This window comes from Aristolochia californica, unplaced genomic scaffold (assembly GCF_029961685.1).
Source record: "Aristolochia californica isolate CCGP_79_NKW_82.1479 unplaced genomic scaffold, dmAriCali1.0.hap1 SCAF_2, whole genome shotgun sequence".
Lineage (NCBI taxonomy): Eukaryota > Viridiplantae > Streptophyta > Magnoliopsida > Piperales > Aristolochiaceae > Aristolochia > Aristolochia californica.
Genome location: NW_027181881.1, coordinates 7,141,118 through 7,161,358, shown reverse-complemented (window position 1 = coordinate 7,161,358; position 20,241 = coordinate 7,141,118). Strand labels below are relative to the sequence as shown.

The window sequence follows — 20,241 nt, the reverse complement described above, 5'->3', positions numbered from 1 at the left end:
TCAGAGAACATGGCAGCTTGCCTATGCTAATTGCAGGAAACTACATTCACAGACCCATTTCTATTTCTACAAGGAAAATGGATTATATGGTCCCAATAAGCAAAAAAAAAAAAATCATTATTACAATCGAAACTGGGCAATGGAATTCACATTCTTAGTCCTTTGCCTCATGAGAAAGAGAAATTGCAAGTTTATTTGACATTTTCTGTGCCCATCTACCGCTCGATTCCTTCAATCTTATCCTCCACTTCAGAGTACAATTGCTTCAGCCGATCCAGGTTCTCCTCAGAGGTTTCCCAATACCCACGTCCACTAGCTTCCAGGAAAGTCTGCACCATCTTTCTGAAAGAGTTGGGGTTAGTATTCATCAACCTCTTGAGCATCTCTTCGTCCTTGACGAAGGTTGTGTTGGCTTCCTCATAGACCCAGTTATCGACTTGACCTGAAGTTGCACTCCAACCCACTGTGTTAGTCAGTCTCTTCTCAATCTCCCGCACTCCTTCATACCCAGTGGCCATCATTCCTTCATACCACTTGGGGTTAAGCAACTTGGTTCTAGCATCCAGACGCACGGTCTCTGATAGTGTCCTAACTTGGGCATTGGCTGTGGTTGTATCAGCAACATAAGAGCTAGGCTTCTTACCGTCTTTGCGAAGCGACTGTACAAGGTTGGTGGGATCTGAGTCAAAGTAGTGGCTCACATCAGTGAGGGAGATCTCGGATGAATCAAGGTTCTGGAAAGTTGCATCAGCCGTGCTAAGGGCAAGCTCAAACACTTTGCGCTTCTCCATCATGCCAGCCCCTGGGGCATCACTGTCAAATGCAAAAGACTTGCGGCTTAGGTACATATCTTGGAGTTGCTTTTCATCATTCCATGAAGAGTTCTCAACAGCAAGATTGACGTTGGAGGAGTAGGATCCAGAGGCATTTGAGAAGATACGAGATGCGGCTTCACGCACTGGTACACCTAAGGTTTCAGCTTGTTGCTGCGCATGCTTCCTGACATAATTCATCTCCTCAGGCTCATCCAACTCAGCCACCATCTTCACTGCTCGGTCCAAGAGGTTCATCTGTTCACAATTAGATCAAAATTAATAATTAGAATCAATGTTATAATGCAAAACACTGACAGGAAGGTGAAACCCACTTTCAAGATGGGTCATGCTGATCATTTAGCTTGTGATTCAGCTCAGTCAATGACTAACAGGGCATCAGGGAAGATTCAAAATATGAAGTTCACTATGGCTTATGCCATTTCAATGAATTTTAAAAATATTTGAGTGAATGGTACCTGGTTAATGAAAAGGTCTCTAAAGACACCGGAGCAGTTAACAACAACATCGATTCTAGGGCGTCCAAGCTCTTCAAGGCTAACAAGCTCCACACGGTTAACACGACCAAATGTATCCGACACAGGCCTCACCCCAATCATCCAAAGCACCTGAGCAAGTGACTCACCATACGTCTTGATATTATCAGTACCCCATAAGACAAGAGCCACTGTTTCAGGGTACTTCCCGCCATTGTCTGCCTTCTGCCGCTCTAGCAACCTATCAACGACCACTTTGGCACTCTGCATTGCTGCAGTGGTAGGAATTGATTGTGGGTCTAGAGCATGGATGTTCTTCCCTGTTGGTAACACCTTTGGATTCCGGATTGGGTCACCTCCAGGGCCTGGTTCAACGTAACTGCCTTTCAAAGCCTGTTTAAGGCTCCCCAGTTCATTGTCGGCCACAATGAGTTTCAAGCACTCGCCTAAGAAATTAAACAAGACACGGAGCTTATCTCGGTCAGCCCTGTAGAATTTTGTTTCAGACATGTACTGCACCCAAGGTTCCACCAAACCGAACCCCAGAATGGAGCCCAACTTCTCCGCCACGTCAACCACCTGACCCTTCTTATTGGTGGTCTTCGCCACAAAAGCTGATACTGCCCCACGGGAAGCTTCAGTTATTTGACGAAGCAGCTCCACATCAGCCAGGATACCCTTGTCATTCCCTCTGTACACATCTTCAATGTTCCTTCCTACTGTCTCAGCCAATATCCCCGGCAAAGAGAATATACCTTCTTCTGGGCGATCAAGAGCAGCAATATTCACCAATGTTGCAACTGCCTCCATGGCTGAAGGTGGCTCACCAATGACATGGAGTCCACACGGCAATAGTCTTGATTCAATCTCCATGATCTTGGAATAAACTTTTCCTACAACAAGGTCACGGTCTTTGCTAGAAAGTTCCTCTCCTTCATCTGGAAGAGCTACATCCTTGTCAAGGTTGCATTGCTTTGCTGTGCTAATGATGGAGCTCACAATCTGTGGCCCACGACCAGTATCCTTGAGTGACTGGTAAGAAGAAATTAGCTCACTCAATTGTTTAAGCCCTTTGTACAGACCAGCATTTTCCGCAGGTGGTGTCAAATAGCTAATTGTGTTTGCATAGCTACGGCGTTTAGCTATTGTTGCCTCTGAGGGGTTATTTGCTGCATAGTAGTAGATATTGGGTATATTTCCAATAAGGCTATCAGGGAAGCAAGCATCACTCATCCCAACTTGCTTTCCAGGCATGAATTCTAAAGAACCATGAGTACCAAAGTGCAGAACAGCGTCAGCTTTGAAGACCTTTTCAACAAAAGAGTAGTAAGCTGCAAAACCATGGTGTGGACTAGCTGACTTGGAGAAGAGAAGACGCATTGGATCGCCTTCATAACCAAATGTGGGCTGGACACCAATGAATACATTACCATACTGCTTTCCATAGACCAAGAGGTTTTCTCCATCAGAGTTAAGGTTGCCTGGAGGCTTGCCCCAGTTTTCTTCCAGTGCTGAGGCATAAGGGGTGAGTTTTTGGTACTCCCGAACACCCATCTTGTATGCTACATTGAGGTTTGGGCTGCTAAACTGGGCCTCCTTGTCATGGATTACCTCTTCGATGAGTGCTTCAGCTGTTTCTGGAAGGCCTTCAACATTGTAACCATCTTTCTGGAGGTCTTTAAGGACAGAATAAATGGATGCAAAGACATTGAGATAAGCTGCAGTTCCAACATTGCCCTTGTCAGGTGGGAAGCTGAAAACAGTTATCGCCACCCTCTTCTCCTCCTGTGTCCATAGAGAAATCTGATGTCAGAAAGAATCTTATAGTAGAGAACTAACTCCAGAAACAAAATTCCTTCGAAGTATATCATGCGACAGACAGTCAGTGACTAGGTTAATGCAAGGAGATATTACAACAGTGAATATCACAAGACAAATGTCAGCCACCTCAATTGAGGACGGCATTGGCAGAGTCAAAGTAAGAAGAATCAAATCAAAGTTCTACTAGAGCTCTACTCCTAAAATAGCAGAAAGCACGCTCATATGAATCAGTTAACACCATCATAAAAGACTAATTTACATTGTGATATGAGGCTGTGAAACATATCTGTTACTTGTACTTGCTGGACGTACGTCAGATCCTATTCTTACTGTAGTATAAAAGAACTTGCACAAAAAGCAGTTTTGATAACTCAAATGTTTCAAAACAACCCTTACCAAGGATCGGTGATGATTAAACTGCTCTTTTTAAATAAGAAGAGCACCCAGAGAAACATAAATGTCAAATATGCAGAGAAAATTATTATGATCCATTGTTCATTTGCTTGCGTGCTTGAAGGATGACCAGTGAAGACCTTGACCACTATATTTAACCTTCATACTTATCATATGTCTCGTTTATATTCCTCATTTACTAAATCCAGAGCAGAAAAGGACAGACAAGAGATGAGTGACATAAGGAAAGGATCTCGCATATATAAAACCACTTTGCTCTTTAAGATGTCCAGTACCAGAGTTCAGAAACTAAGAAGAAACATGCAACAGAAGGCAACAAGAGATAGGCGAGATAGGGACGCCAAGGACTTTTACCTTGGTTTTTCTTTTAAGTTCGGCCCATCTGATGGCCCTTGTGCAGAGCTGCTCCACTCTCTTGTGTAGAGCATGTGATTTGCCTGCACTCAGCCACACACAAACAAACATCCAACTTAGTATTTTAAATTAAGAATCTGCCGGAAACAGAATCAAGAAAAAGCAGGAAGACAGCAACAACTAATAAGAAACAACACTGCAAGGAAGAAATAAATCAAGGTAGAAACACTGTGAGAGCCTCTTTAGAGTGAGCCTGTGCTGTCTTTGAATCCTTTGAATGTACCAAGTTCCCCAGAATTGATACCTTTGAATCCTTCTTTTCTTTTGGCTAACTATTACTGTAAGAAGAAAGTGCTTTCTTTGTTTCCCAATACCATAATAAAATATATTAAGTGGGTACAGTTGAAAACAAGAAGAAGCATTCATTCGATTAATTTACAGCAAAAGATGGAATCTCTCCCAAGATGTAATTGATGATATTCTAACCTCCCACTGACTTTTGAATTTCGACTAATCAAATCAAGCAATTATTTATTGCGATGCTTGATAACCCAAAAGATGGGAAGTCCGAGGGGAAAAAGCGGATAATTCTGGGCAGAAGTTCAGATTGAGGGAAGTATCATCGACTAAAAGACTCGTTTGAAGAAAGAGAAACGGAGGTCATGGGGAATGAAATGTAGTATCAGTTACCTGTTCTTCCGTCGCGACCAGAGAAAACGATGGGTTCCATTCCTCCATCGAGCTCCGGTAGCGCCACCTGCAATGCCACCTGAATTGGGTGTACGCCCAAAGTGCTATTCAACCACTCCTCTGTTGTCTGGAACACCAAAGGCAAGGCCACGATGTAAGGCACATCGAGCTTCATCAGTGCCTCGATTGCCCTGGGGTGGTCCTGCCTCGCCGGTCCCCCAACGAGCGCGAAACCTGTCAGCGACACCACGGAGTCCACGAACGGCTTCTTGGTCACCGGGTCGACCATGTATCGCTCTACAGGGCCTGAAAAATCTAGTCCACCGGCAAAAATGGGGATCACCTTCGCTCCTCTGGCCTCCAACTCCATTATTACAGCCACATAGTGGCTCTCGTCGCCCGTCACAATGTGGCTCCTCTGTAATACCAGACCAATCACCGGCGCATTCTTTTTCTTGAGCTTCTCATTGACGTCCCGCCGGGTGTCGTACCAGTTCCAGTATTCCTTCACATCGTCGTACATACAAGGAGCCAATGGGTGCCAAACTCCACTATCAAGGAACAAGACGGGATCCGAGTATTCTATTTTGGTGCCTTTGAGAGCGGGAACATACGAACCCGATATCATCTTCACAAAATTTTGAAGATTTTCAGGGGACCCGCCGAGCCAGAATTGAAGGCTGAGTATGTAGAGCCGAGCATCTTGGGCCTTATCACTGGGCAAATATTTTAGAACCTTGGGTAAGGTTCTCACGAGCTTTAGCATGCTATCGGCAAACCCCCCAGATTGTTTCTTCTTCTTCAACAACTGAAAGAACGGGCTCTTGGATTGCCCGAGCTGTGACATACTGAAAGAACCCAACTTGTTCAGTCTCATCACTTCAGGCATCGAAGGGAAGACAAGGACTGCATCAAGTCTGTCTCTCTCCTTCTCTACCGCCGCTTTCACCTTCAATGCAAGCTCCTCTACAAAGATCAATGACCCAATAAAGACATTTGCGTCTTCCAAGTCTTTGCAAAATGCTTTGTAAGTAGACTCGTCCCGAAGCTCTTCTACCAAGTAACCAACCACTTCGAAACAAGCATAGGTTGCTTCTTTATTGAGAACGTTCACGGCAGCAGAGAGGGAAGACTGGTACTGTGCTTCCAGCACCACATATACAATTTTAACCCGTGGGAGATTCGAATCCTTCTGGGGGAGGATTCGCCGAACTTCGGGAGTTGTTTGAGTGAAAAGGCCGTTGCCAATCGCGGCGCACCGCACTCTCAGCCCGATTCTTCCCGGCTTCAGCCTCTTAGAAATGAAAGAATGGAGAAAAAAGTTTCTACGGGAAAGATACAAACTGGGTTCTGTTCTAGAACTGCTTAGAGTAAATGGAGAAGATAGTATAGACGCCATTGCTGCTCTTTCTTCCTCCTTCCTTTCCTTTCCGAGTTACAGAGAGGAAGGATATCCTTCTACTGGTTTTCTCATCAGTAGCGAGTAATTGGTTTATCTATGTATATGCCATAAAAAAGAAAAAAAATCAGAAGTTATTTGTGTGGAGAGAGGGGAAACAGCGATTTGAGCCATTTGTTTTCAGTTGGTGGAGGAGTTAAAGACGCGTGGCCGGAAGAGGGACCTGAAGGTGATGTCTGATCGAGGACGGAGCCGTCTATGCGTCCATGTTACAGTCGAGCTCGCTTTTCAGATTCTGAGTAAAGAGGATGGAGTTAACTCTCTTGTGATTGGTCCATTGGGATTGCCCATCAAGCCTAGAGGGAGTGTTTTGGATGATGAAAGTACAAAAGATCCTGAAAGTTCACTTTTTGGAGCGACGGGATTTTTCTGAGGTAGACGATGATACGACAGAACGCCTAAAAAATGTCCACCGTTTAATCTATCAAAAAAAAAAAAAAAAAAATCCCAACACAGATGAATTCATTTACTGGTATTTATGATTTATTATGCAGAAGGAATATAAGATAAAAAGCCAATTAACCGAACTAATTGAAATAATATTTTAATTCTTCCATATGAAATGTAAGTTTTTTTGTAAAAGGCATCTAATTTAATTATATTTCGTTAAATTAACCAATGAACCAAAGGCAACCAAAGTTCGGTTTAGGGAAAAAGGATATCGAGAGCAGAAATAAATTTATATAAATTATATTAAAATGTGAAGTAAAAAAAAAATATATATATATATATAGTTAAATCATCCACCATAATCTAATATAGAAATGAAAAACATAATTAAATCCTCTTGTACGAGGGTCACCAGAATGAAATTCTTCAAAATCTACAGAGGACCTTTTGTCTCAAGATTACCTCCATGGGGAGGAAAACCTTGCACGTTGCAAAGATTTCCACCTTTTGTTTCTGTCGTTTTCCCAAGTTTCTGAAGACATCGCAGCGGGGAATGGTGGTAGCAGCAGCTGTAAAAGGGAAGAATGCTCTGCTTTCAATGTCTCAACAATCTCCCTATCTCTCTCTCTCTCTCTCTACACCGATATGTTTTGTCTACAATTACATGGGTACTGGGCTCTAAACTGAAAATCATTAAGAGTTCCACGACCACCATTAAAGACTCTCTGCAACTGAAGATCACAGAGCTAGTCATTTATGTCGATCTTCCAATCTGAAAACTGAATTTGTTTTTGGTTCTCTTCTTCTATAATCCGAGACATTGGTTTCAGAAGCAAACAAAAAAGCACGAGCAATGGACCACGAACTTCACCATTCCCACCATTAAAAGAAAAATCAAAAAATTATTTACTGACAGTGCAGGTTCGTGTGTAGAAGGCGGTTATCTTTGTATTCATGATGTTAAAAAATGACAATAATAATACAGAATACATCTACAAAAAGAATAACACCAAAAGGCCACTTCCTTTCCCCCTGTGAGCAATAGTTAATGAATGTAATACATGTTTTTTGTAGCCAGCCTTCAGACCATTTCCATCAGAAGTGGGTCTCCTAATGCCATTGACCTTATCAGCCTCATAAAATCAGCTTCGCTGGAGACATTCCATGGATATACTGCTGGTACTTGGGCTGAGTAAATCCTGACGGGATCTGAGACTTCTGGATCTCTCTTATAAACTATTGTCTTTAAAGCATCTGAATCGAAATTACTTACGGAGTCCATTGCCATAAACATCATTGGCACAGCAATCTTGTGATGGACTTCCAAGTCCCCTACAAGACTTACAAGATCTACAAAGTCCCCTATAAACCTTTCGGGAATGTAGAATATTTCAGAGCTGCAAAGGGTGAGGCTCGTTTCATCCATGCTTCCTTTGTAACTCACCTGAAAATGAGCTGGTAGGCTACTCACTACCTTCTTCACAAGTTCTGCCTGTTGTGTAAACCATGCCGACATGTTCGTCTTCATAGAAAAAGTCGTCCATGATTCAGAAACCTTCAGATTTAATAGAAATTCTAGTGAGTCGCCACACTGAAACAAGAAATAAAGAAATTTTGGGTTAATCCAGAGCTTTCCGACACCCACCTTATTGGTAATCCAGAGCTTTGATTTATCTGCTTGAAGCAGATTCCAGTAGTTAAGAATCATGTTGTCTTGCAGAAATAAGAACCCATCTGCACCCTTAAACCGGTCAAATATCTTCGGAAGATACCTGTAGCAAGCACAGAGAACAGTGAGACATTCCCTTTGCATTGGAGAGCACATTTTTTTCTATATAAGAGATCTGATTGGTTGAGATTAGAGACACATAATACATAGAAATTACCATCAGTTCTATTTACTGAACTAAAAGGAATGGAAACCACAGTTGGTCAGCTTTCTGAGATTTTCAACTGGTCATACAAGACTCTGGGATTAAATAGGTGGTCCACTATTTACGCTTGTATGTCAAACTATTAAGTAGCCAGAGAGTAAGAGAGAACCATACAGAACAACCTGAAACAAGAAAGCCTATTAATTCAACCAGGAGTAAATAAGTGGTCCACTATTATCTTTCTCAAAATAAGGGGGGTCCAGTACTGCTCAAGTAATAGAAAAAGAATTCTAGTGTGAGTAGAAAATTATCCCAGATGTAAATCTGAAGAATACAGTTTGATTTATTCTAGGTAGAACATCAGCTAGGGGAATCATCGCAGAGTAAAATTTCCATCTGATAAGAGCTCCTTCTTCCTGTTTTCTTTCATCTTAGATGTCAGATAAACTTCCTGAAGCCACTCAGCTAGAAACAGCTCTCTCCACTCTTTTTTTTTTTCTTTTTTTATTTAAATAAGATTTATTCCAAGGATTTTGAGTTGCCTTAAACATAATGAGTTGCCTTAAACATAATGAGCTAAACAACACTGCAACATACCAACTATTGTAGCTCTCCACATAGGGGAGGGCATTCGCCAGGTTGGGTCGGGTTTCTAAAAAGTTGACCCCGACCCCAACCTAAGCCCAACCCCAAATCCTACCCCAAAATGCAACCCAAGAAAAACCTGAATAGGGTTGGAAAACCAACCGTGTCCCTGACTTGTTCCCGTTCCCCTCAACCCCGTCACTGCCCTGTCCCATCCCGCCCAAACCCTGCCTCATGCCCCGACCCATTCTTGTATCCCTGCCTGTCTCTGTACTCGATAGAATCCAATTTTGTAATAAGAATAGGAGGGCGCATGGGTTAATTTGTAAACAGGTAAAGTCATGTAAGGGGAGAACTAGGGGACCAATAGGGGACAACTTCAAAATTTAATAGGGAGTAGTTTGGAAAAACTTGGGCCCCAAGATTGAGGAGGGGGATGCCCCTTTAGGGGTATTTTAGGGAAAAAAGATTTAGAAAAAGTCGAGAAAAGTGTCAACCTAGGACTTAGTTTTTATTAGGAGTCCTAGTTTCTTTATTTTATGACAAGAAAAGAGTCAACATAGGAGTTAGTTTTTTATTACGAGTCCTAGTTTCTTATTTGATATACTTTCCAATTTGATGTAATTTCTAAAATTAGAAAAGTTCTAGAGTCCTAGTCAAGGTGTTATTTAAGTCATAGTTAAAATACGAGTTTCTTGTTTTGAATGTATTTGAAAAGTTATAAATAGAAGAGGTTAGGCTAGGAAAAATCAGCCAATTGCCTAAAACATTTATTTAATTTTGTAATTCTTATTTCTCCTCTTTCTCTCTCCAATTTGTGCACTAGCACCTCTTTTATTTTTCTCCTCTCTTCTTTTCTCTTTTCCTACTAGCTCTCTCTCTATCTCCCTTTAGCCCTCTACATTGTCCTTTTCTCTTCCCTTCTCTTATTCAATCCCCCTTAACCTCTATCTTTCAACTCTTCCTTGCATTTTTAAAAAAAGAGAAAACCTGTCACAAGGGAATTCTATCAAAGTGGTATCAGAGCAGTCCTTCTATAGGACCTTCTCTGTTTCAGCAGTTACTTGGGGAGAAGATTAACTCAGCTATAACTTCTCTCCCAAGATATTCTCAGCCAAACCCACGACCCTAGACTTTTCTAAATTACATTTTAACCATGGTAAACACTAGAAGCATGGACAAAGAGCAAAAAGATGAAGGTGCACCTACAACCCCTAGCACCAAAAACTTTGCTCAAATTATGGCCAAGCTTGAAAAACTTGGAGACCAAATGTCCACATTTTTTTAAAAAGTATCCAAATGTCCACTTTAGCACCCCAAGTGGGAAAAATTGACACTTTGGATGGATTTCTGCACCAAAGACAAAGTTTCAATGCCTCCTTCCTGTTAGGAATTAGACGCCCGAATTCCAATCTAACGAGAGCAATAGTAATAATCGCGGAAGAAAGGAAAAGCAAGCACAAGAACAAACAAGATTTATACAGGTTCACCTCAAGGTGAGACTACGTCCTGTCTTCCGCCACTATAGTAATCCACTATAAAGATGAAATAGTTTACAAGAAAAACCGCACATACTTATAGGTGTTTTTTTCTCTAACCTCTCTCGGGCCGCAAATCAAGATGCTCCTTAGATTAATTGAATAAAATCCTAATAACGGCGCCCCAAATACAAAAAGAAAATTAGGGCAACTGCAATACAAAAATAAAATTCCCAAACTGCCCTTAATGAAATAGGAGTAAATATATCGTGGATTGTAAGTAGCAGAGTGTCCTTACTGCCACGATCCACTGAGATTCAGCGCTACGTCACACCGATTCGTCTTTCTCCCACACCCACTAGGGGACCAGCGATTTTCGCGAATGGGGTTGCCGGCGGCCCGAATAACTCGACCCAAGTCATTTAATGCCTGAGATTCAGATGCCATGACGAGTCCCGCCCCTGGCGACATCTACTCAAGTTCTTGCAACGAGCTTCCGAAGGAGAAGACTGTTGCTGCCTTCTCAGACTGGGTCAATGGGCAAACCCGGAAATGACACACCCGAACGTCGTCCACGACCGGACGTCATCAGCTCAATTTGCCTCTGCCGTTTTATGAGTCCCTTCCTTTTTGCGTATGACATCGCCACTCCCTTTGGCAGCATCCACTAATTCGATCGATCCACGTACCGACTTAGCGTAGGGCGTTGATTAGGCTTCACAACTTAATACTTCCCCCTCTCATCAACCATTGGCCAAGAAAGCCACATCCAGGTCAAGACTTGCCTTTTCATCTTCATCCCCTCCAAGCCAAGCTTCTCCCTCAACCTTTCAACAAAACCCCTCCTATTTCCTATCTCTCTCAGCCCAAACACATTGTCATTATGCCCAAACAAATCCTCATTCTTCCTACCCCTACCACCCTGTTCCACTCCCAATTCCAACCACCCATCCCCATGTCAATGTCCTTCCAAATGACGACCCTAATTCCCAAACCAGCCCATACTTCACTTATCCTACCAACTCTAACCATAGCCTCCCACCAAGTCAAACATATTCCCCCATGTGTAAACCCTCATGCCACTCTCACTTTCCAGCCACCCCATCCCCTCCCAAATCAAACCACTCCACACGTGATATGCCACAACAACAAGTACACTTTCACTCTTCTCACCAACCACACCCGAGCCCCTATACATCAGCCACAATCATACTGAGCACAACCTCCCCACATTACCCAATATCCTCCATGTTCTAAACCCTGACAACCAAAGATTGTTAAGCTTAACTTCCCTATGTCCAAAACCAAGGATGACCCAACCAATTGGTCCTACATGGCTGAACAACTCTATGCGTCCCATCGGTCCATCCAAAGCCACAAAGTTGTTACTCTCAAGGAAGCTTGGCTGAACAAAGACCTAGCCCTTAAACTCATGAAGTACCAACTCAGCTTAGCACAACAACAAATACAAATTCCTCATGTCATGAAGCACAAAACAGTGGAGTCATGGGCCACAGGAAGATAAAGTGAGGAGCTTACAGACACATTCTTACATACAACTTCCCACTACTTCAACCTTGAGGATAAGGTTGAACTTCCAGGAGGGTGGATGATAGAATCCAATTTTGTAATAAGAGTAGGAGGGCACATGGATTAATTTGTAAACATGCAAAGTCATGAAAGGGGGGAGCAAGGGAATCAATAGGGGAAATTTGGAATTCAATAGGGAGTAGTTTTGGAAAGACTTAGGCCTCATGATTGAGGAAGGAAGGCAACGCTCCTTCAAGGGTATTTTAGGAAAAAAGTTGGTTAGAAAAAGTAAAGAAAAGAGTCAACCTAGGAGTTAGTTTTCTATTAGAAGTCCTAGTCTCCTATTCGATGTGATTTCTAAAGTTAGAAAAGTCCTAGAGTCTTAATCAAGATGTTATTTAAGTCATAGTTAAACTAGGAGTTTCTAAATTTGAATGTATTTCCTAGATCAGCCAATTCTTTGGCTGATAAATTGGCAAAATTCGGAACCTCCCAGCAATCTCTCATTGTTTGGGAAAGCTTCCCCTCTTGTAATCTGCTCGTTTGAGCTCTCTTAATAAAATTCAACATTATGTATTTGAAAAGGTATAAATAGAAGGGGCTAGGCTAGGGAAAATCAGCCAATTACCTTAAACCTTTAATTTTATTTTTGATTTCTTATTTCTCCTTTCTCTCTCTCCAATTATGCATTAAAACCTTTCCTCTCTTTTCTCCTCTCGTCTTCTCTTTTTTCTGCTAGCTCTCTCTATCACTTTTTCTCCCTCTACTTTGTCTCTGTCTCTTCCCTTTTCTTGTTCAAGCCCTCTAAACCTTTATCTTTCAACTCTCTCTTGCACTTTTTAAGAAAAGATAGGACCTTGCACAAGGGGGTTCTATCAATATCCCTAACCCATCCCCAATCCGTAGGGTGAAACAGGAACCCCATCCTCGGATTTTTCGGGTTAGGTCGAGTTCCCAACGAAACCCGACTTGATGCCCACCCCTATCCCCAGAGGGACCTATAGCCAACAGCTCATTCAAGAATGCTCTAGACTACTTACATTTGAAAGCTTTTCAAAGTTTAAGCAGACATTTCCTCTTGGTTGACCAGATCAGTGCTAAACATTTCCTTTTTGCTAGTGGGTAAGAAGTCCACCATGCTATAGTTACTCAATTACTCCACATCTCAGGTTAAATGTGAAGTAGAGTTGCTTTATGTGAAAGAATAACCCCATAATAGTTTGGGTTTAATAAGATTTTATGCTTATTATTTGGGAAGAGGCCTCCTAACTTCAACTAGTCATTTTAGGAAAAACCAGCCCCGACTTTAACAATTCATATTTTTTTCCTTATTCTGAACACTTTTGATGTTGAACTAATGATACCCTTGGGTATTACCGATCAACTCACCAGAGGCTAAATAATTATACCAAACAACATGAGGCATGCCCAAAGAATATTGATGGACAGAAATAACAAAAAAACAAAAACATGAGTGGAATTAGGATGTGTATTTTCTTTATAACAATTAGGATTAAAACCAGATAATTGTGAGGTTTGGTGATAGAAGAGATCATAGGCCTATAAAGTATGATCAATCAAATATAAGCCATCTTCATGTGACTTTGAAAAGGAATGCTACAGAAATTTGCCATAGAAAATTTGCCATTTCTATGAATGCTACAGAAATTTGTCATAGAAAATCCCATTTTTATTGAATGCTACAGCAATTTGTAAGAGAAAAATCTCAACCTTGGTTGTAAAAATCCTCTCATATATGATGCAACGTCCAATTGAAACCAAGACAGACATGACAATTTGGTAATCTAGTATTCACCTTTGACATGATCACTGTCCAAGGTGTACCTTTGGCTCAATAGTCGGAGCACAAACACACACAACCACACCCCCACATGCACCCAAAAAAAAGAGTTCAAAGAGTCGAAATAAAAAGGTTCAAGGAGCATCCCCACTTTGCTGACAACATAAATCTCATGTCAAAGACCACAATAACAATGACTTCCACCTGAAAATTGAGCCACTTAATACGACATCAGATTCCAGAGCTCATAAAGCTTTTGGAAATTCTTCTCTGACTAAGGAATATGGGCCCAACTGGCATTCTGAAGGTCTTTAATTGTAGTTTACAAATTCTAGTGGGAATCCTTCCACTCCACTGATATTTATTTGAGTCATTCATGAAGGAAATCCAGTTATAATGTTTATTTGATGAACACCCAGACCTTCAGTAGAAGGAACTCGCACCAGTAGACGCCCCTAGCAAACTGAAACGACTTCTACTTTACAGAACAGAATGATAGGGTATACTATGCTTTAGATTTACTCTCAGTTACAGGCCCAGTTACAAAAAGATGACAAAAAACTTTCCACTTAGCTGAACAGTGATAGGGAAAATTATGCTTCAGACTTGCCCTCCATTACAGGAGCCAGTAACAAAAAGATGACAGAAAAACCTTCCTGTAATCACATCATTTATTTAATATAGACAATATCATGCCTTCAAGGAAACACAATACTAGGTGTCCTCAAAACTAGCCTTAGAAATCCTATTAAGCAACCTCAAAGACTTTCCACAGCTTACAGGACAGCTGCACTGATAATAAGATTGGTTACTTCATCATGAAACGAATGTAAAAGATAACAGTGAACATCCATTAAGATCAAGAAAACCAAAAACTTAAGAACTCTCCATAGGAAGAGACAGACCATTATCTTGATTATGATTTCAAGTTCTGGAGAACAACTGATGTTTCCAGGGAGGAGACAGAAGAACAAAGACAACTTGAAGGATCTTGGTCACTTCAGCAAAAAGAAAAAGGGTGACTGAGAGTACAGAAAATAAGATGGACCAAAATAAGTCCTAATGCCTCAACCAGTCAATAACTGTGGCAAAGTGGATGAGTAAGGTTTCAAAAGCTTCTCAGGGAAAATAGTAGCTAAGGAAAGAAAAATCTCAGAAAATAAGATGAAGAGGTCCATTATAATTCCTTTTCCTCATATGAGTTTTTTAAAAATAAAAAGCTACTGGATATTTCATCAGTGAAATAAAACCTAAGAACATTGTTACCGGTCAATACTAACATTTGATTTCATCTATAGCAATCATGGAGTCAAATATTTCAAACAATTCTTAAGTTATCTCATTTCACCAGAAATGGGCAACATTGGACCTCTACACCATGACGAAACATTGAAGAAAAAGGAGAGAGGAAGAGAAAACCCCAGCAAAATAGAAACCATTTTTCTGCTCTTTCAAATGTCAACAAAGATTTCGTGTCATTGTATTTTTGCCAAATTAGAAAACCATTAATCAGCATTAGTACAGCTTTTCGTGCTGACAATGAAGTATACTTATTAATGTCTTCATAATGCAATAAGTAATATATAAATCTTTAGAAACATAAAAGAATATCTGAGTAATTTACTTACTTGTATGCTTGCCACAACTGCCCATACTCCACTGCTAAATCCAGATTCTTGTCCTCTGAAAGTATCACTACTGTCTTGAATATCCTCCCATAAAGCAACCTCCATTCCAAAGCTGTTCGATTTACAGGTCCATTAACAAAAATAATAAGTACAACATTTCCAAAATTCTTCCTCCACCGTATAAGATTTCCAATCTCATAGTTTACTGTCCCAGCTTCCTCAACCCCAAGATGAACAGATGGAAGTTTACGAGGAATGAACTCCTTCCGATCTCCATGCCCAATCTGGGCTCGTGGTCGGTCCAATTCTAAAGACATTAATCTTGGCTGCTGATACCCCACAGCCAACAAGTCCTGCAGCCAAGCTGTCGTGAACCTCACATCCTGCTCAGTCCAAAATCCCTCCTCAGCCATCACGTAGCTCAAATGCAAGATCTTCTCAAATAATGTCGGTTTGTTAGTTCTCCAAGAGACCAAAAATTTGATTAACCGACCCACATTTATATGAAGATCTTTCTCTTCAGAGAAGGGGTATGATTCAATTCTATCATTACGGTAAATTGTAGGAGGATAAACCACAACAAACCCTCCAATTTCCCATAAAATTCTCTGTGCCCAATAACCTCTCAGCACATCAGAAGCCATGCTACTAACAGACACCGGAAGCATTAAACCCCAGAATGCTGACGAATGGAAAAGAGTATTGAAAGAGTTAACAGGTACCATGATACCCTGTGGTAGGGCAACTTTGGGAGCCTGCTCGTCGAATTCAATGTCAAATGCTTCAAACTGGGATTTTCGGGTGAAGTAGAAGACAGAATCCACATCAGGTAGGCCATTAGATAAGCCTTGTTGGATGAACTGCTTCCCACTATAGATCTCGGTGTAGAACTCCTCATGTGCAACCTCTCCCACATTCTCCAGAGGCAAGCCGCGAGGCCACACGGACCTCTGCCCAAAGTGTATGTATGGATTGATCACCGTCCTATTAGGGTTGTCATGACTGTACTGTAAGATCGTATGTCTGCGTGCCTCTTCGCCTACCAGTTCAAGATCGAAATGTTTATCAAGATCCGAATCTATGACATGGGTTCGGTCATCCGCATCAAAGATCTTCCTTGCACCGTGCTGGATAGCGTAGAGATACCCAACAGTCTTACGGACAAAAGAATTGTAGGGAAGGTGATCCAAGACACGGTAGTTTAATTTTGCTTGGTCATCTAGAGAAAGGAAGATCGCACCTTTGAGAGACCAATCAGGTGGCGTGTCGGCGCTGGCAATGGCGAGGAGCTGCCACCTTTTGATCTTGGCGAGATTTCGGAGGGTATCACTGGGAGGGTCGACGACGGAGACGACGATCCAACGCTCGGCTCGGAAGGAGGCGTAAGGGGACGAAGCGTCAGGATTGGCCGGGATGGAATTGAAGGAGACTTTTGGGTAGGGGATGGAGGTGACGGACTCGACCCGTGACTCTAGGCAGAGGATCGCTGCCGTATCAGAGAAGTTGCGAAGGAGGAAGAAAGCGGCGACGGCGCCGATCAGGAGACCCACAGTGAGAACTTTGTAAAGATTGTCTGAGAGCCATGTGGAGAAGTCGAGCGATTTGGGCTCCGAGAAGCGAAGAGGGGAGAGAGATCTCGGATGGGGCTTCGAGGGTTTCGGCGCTGCACGGTCTTGGACCAGCATTGGATAAAAATCGACCCGCTACCCCCTCTCTGATTTTTTTACTTCTTCCTCCTCTCCTGTCTTCCAATCTCAGTTCTCCTCTTCCTTCTTCAATTCTCTCTTCCCACTATAAAATCCGAGTGAATTCAAGTCTGCCCCTTTCCTCCTGATTCTTCTTCTAGCCTCTTCTTTTTTGTAGTTTCGATAGCCAGATGCCCCTTCTCACTTCTCAGCTGCTGCCGACAGACAGACGGCCTCCTTTCCTCTACCTGTTTTCAACTTAAGCTCACAGAGCATCCAGTAGTTGGACTGGCCAGTCGCTAGTTTGGCCGTTTCCTTTCTGCCTTTGCACTTGTACTGTGTTCTACCACCAATTACCAAATGGGAGCCGCTCAGCTCCTTTCGGGTGATCAACCACCGATAACCCTTTAATCTCGAATAAATCGATGGTGGTCTCCCGTGGACCCTTCGTTAATGGAGTGGTTGCAGAGTAAAACCCATTTCATATCCGGAAGAGTGACCTGTAGACGCAAGTTCCGATTAACGATTACAGTTTCCAAATGGTCAAAATGCATTTTCTTCTCAAAGTGACGTGCGATTGCATGCCCATGAGTGGTTATAGCCACCAGACCAGACCGACCACAACACTTACGAGAAGTTTTCTTTGCTACCAAGTTAGACAGGCTAGAAGCAAGCGAGAAGAGTCATTGAGCGAAACTTCTGGTTTTTGTTTTTGCTTTTGTGTTTTTTTTGTTTTTTTTAAAGCTGCCTAGGCGATTGAGTAAAGAATACCCACATTATATTGGAATTCCTTCAACACACACAAGGCCTCACTGTAATCTCCAAATTGGATCGTAGATCCGACCATACCAACCAATTCTCTTTTTGTTTCAGCACTTCCAAGGAAAAAAGGATCTCAGGTGTCGTCGAGCCGTCACACGTAGTGAAAGGAAAAGGGGGGAACAATAACCAGTCCCCACAGATCTCGACTTAGACGAAAGAGAAGAGATCAAGTAAAATCCCCCTCCTGCAGCATAAATGCGTCAGATAAGAGATTGCTTTCTGATAGATTGGTAGGTGGCAATAAATATACGACAGGATAGCGGTTGTTGAGAGGATCCTGGTGGCTTGTAATACGATCCTTCTTACTGTGCAATGCTGCTATTTAAAACAGAAGTAAGAATATCCTGTTGAGGCTTTGGGGGGTTAGTTAATCTAAGTAATTACTTGAAGTTCAATTTTAATTTAAAATTTAAGGCAATGTTTTAATTCAACAAGAGAAAAAGTAATTTTTTATAAGATATTTAAATAGAACATATACTTAAATAGATAATTAACCAAAATAAACATGATTATTATACTAATAAGTGATTTAAAGTAGTATTAAAATATATTAATATACTAATTAATGAAATACGATATTATATTAATTAATGGTTACTGTTTATTATAAATTAATATAATAATTACGTGTTATAATTAATTATGTACTAATTAATTATAAAAATAAATAAATAAAGCAAAAAATAATAAAATCAACTATAATAAATAAATTTATTTATTTATTAATAACATAAGATATATTTTAACATTAAAAATATATCTTAATACAGTACAAAAATATATAATTTTTTATTAATAACACAATATATATTTTTACGTATTATTAATTGATAATAGATTACCACTAAATTTAAAACCATTGGTTTAATTAATTGTAACAATGGGATAATTAAACCAAAATAACTAATCAAATGTTTACGTTAACAATATTTTAATTAACACTATTAAATCACTAATTTAATACAGTAATTAAAAAATAAATATTGTGATTAAATAAAAACAATTATTTTATTAATAACAGAAGGATTTTTTATGTAGTATTAATTAATAATATATTTCTTAAAAATTTAAAAATAGTTTAATTAAATATAAAAATGGGATAATTAAACCAAAATAATTTATCAAATGCTTTCTTTAACAATCTTTTAATTACCTGTCTTAAAATTTTAATTTAATATATTAATAAATGTAATAAATATAATTAACAAATAAATATACTATTTTATTAATAACTTAAAATAGATTATTAATAACATATATATAATTAAAACTTAAAAAACATGTTTGAAAATTAACTGAGTGACTCGTAATAGTCCTCAATTTAAAGCATAAAAGCAAATGTTTATGCCTTGGAATATAACGAGTTTTTGCCTTTAATATTAAAATCATCAACTTACTAGTTTAGTACATTTAAACGATAAAATACATGTTCAAAAACAATAAGATAAAACCATCAATGATCATTCCACATGCGAGTCACTATGGCATCGCGATATTGTGCGGCTCTTGCGGATTCTAATACATGCTGTCTCCGAATATTTATTGATTGGTTGTCTTCATCCACAAGACCATCGCTATCATCGCTATCTTCATCATCATTTGCACTTGCTAATGGGACCTCATCACCTCCTCCACCAAGTTCATCACCTGAATCATCATCTTCCATTTCAAACATATCATTGCAATCCTCTCAACGTATGTAATTTTGTAATATGCAACAAGCTATTACAATTTTTATCTGGATCTTATAAGAAAACGGAGGAGTATCTTTCAACATTTGAAATTGAACTTTTAAACCACCAAAAGTTCGTTCAATAGTATTTCTCAAATATGATTGCCTTCAGTTGAATAATTATTTATCATTTCTAGGAAGATCATCTCCAAATTCTTGCAGATGATAACGAGTTCCTCAATATGGAGCCAAAAATCCTGGGAGATTTGCATAACCAGCATCGACTAGATAATATTTACCTATAATAAAAAAATATATTCCACATAAAATAATTGAAAATAATAATAGATAAAAAATATTGAATAAAGACATATACTTACCTTCAGGTACAGAGAGTCTATCTTGGCGAGTCAATGTGTTCTTCAGTACATGGGAATCAATTGTTGATCCCTCCCATCCAGTAAGTACATAAGTGAATTGCATGTCAAATGTACATACTGCCATCACATTTTGTGAGAGATAGCCCTTTTTACTTCAAAACCTTTGTTGTTCTTCAAGTGGGAAGTTTGCTTTGATATGAGTTCCACCAATAACCCCAATACAATCCTAATTATACCATTTCAATTAATACAAAGTAACTCTGTATATTAATCTAAAATTGTTCATTAGAGGGCAAGTGATATTACCTCACAGTTTGGATAAAACATTGGATTGTTTAAAATCTTCGAG

At 40.2% G+C, this 20,241-nt stretch overlaps 3 protein-coding genes across 3 annotated transcripts; all 3 read right to left on the bottom strand.

Moving 5' to 3' along the window:
- Window positions 1-6,214, bottom strand: LOC137955302 (magnesium-chelatase subunit ChlH, chloroplastic). Its single transcript, XM_068802190.1, has 4 exons — window positions 4,589-6,214; window positions 3,899-3,981; window positions 1,292-3,094; window positions 1-1,070 (listed from the first exon to the last, which is right to left on the bottom strand). Exons 1-4 carry the CDS (start codon window positions 5,985-5,987, stop codon window positions 216-218), a joined length of 4,140 nt encoding a protein of 1,379 aa, XP_068658291.1. The 5' UTR covers window positions 5,988-6,214; the 3' UTR covers window positions 1-215.
- A 1,149-nt stretch (window positions 6,215-7,363) lies between these two features.
- On the bottom strand, window positions 7,364-17,444 carry LOC137956542 (probable glycosyltransferase STELLO2). The gene is made up of 3 exons (XM_068804081.1): window positions 15,334-17,444; window positions 8,083-8,209; window positions 7,364-7,992 (listed from the first exon to the last, which is right to left on the bottom strand). Exons 1-3 carry the CDS (start codon window positions 17,016-17,018, stop codon window positions 7,519-7,521), a joined length of 2,286 nt encoding a protein of 761 aa, XP_068660182.1. The 5' UTR covers window positions 17,019-17,444; the 3' UTR covers window positions 7,364-7,518.
- A 1,849-nt stretch (window positions 17,445-19,293) lies between these two features.
- LOC137954841 (uncharacterized) lies at window positions 19,294-20,016 on the bottom strand. The gene is made up of 2 exons (XM_068801744.1): window positions 19,893-20,016; window positions 19,294-19,487 (listed from the first exon to the last, which is right to left on the bottom strand). Exons 1-2 carry the CDS (start codon window positions 20,014-20,016, stop codon window positions 19,294-19,296), a joined length of 318 nt encoding a protein of 105 aa, XP_068657845.1.
- Window positions 20,017-20,241: the final 225 nt, after the last annotated feature.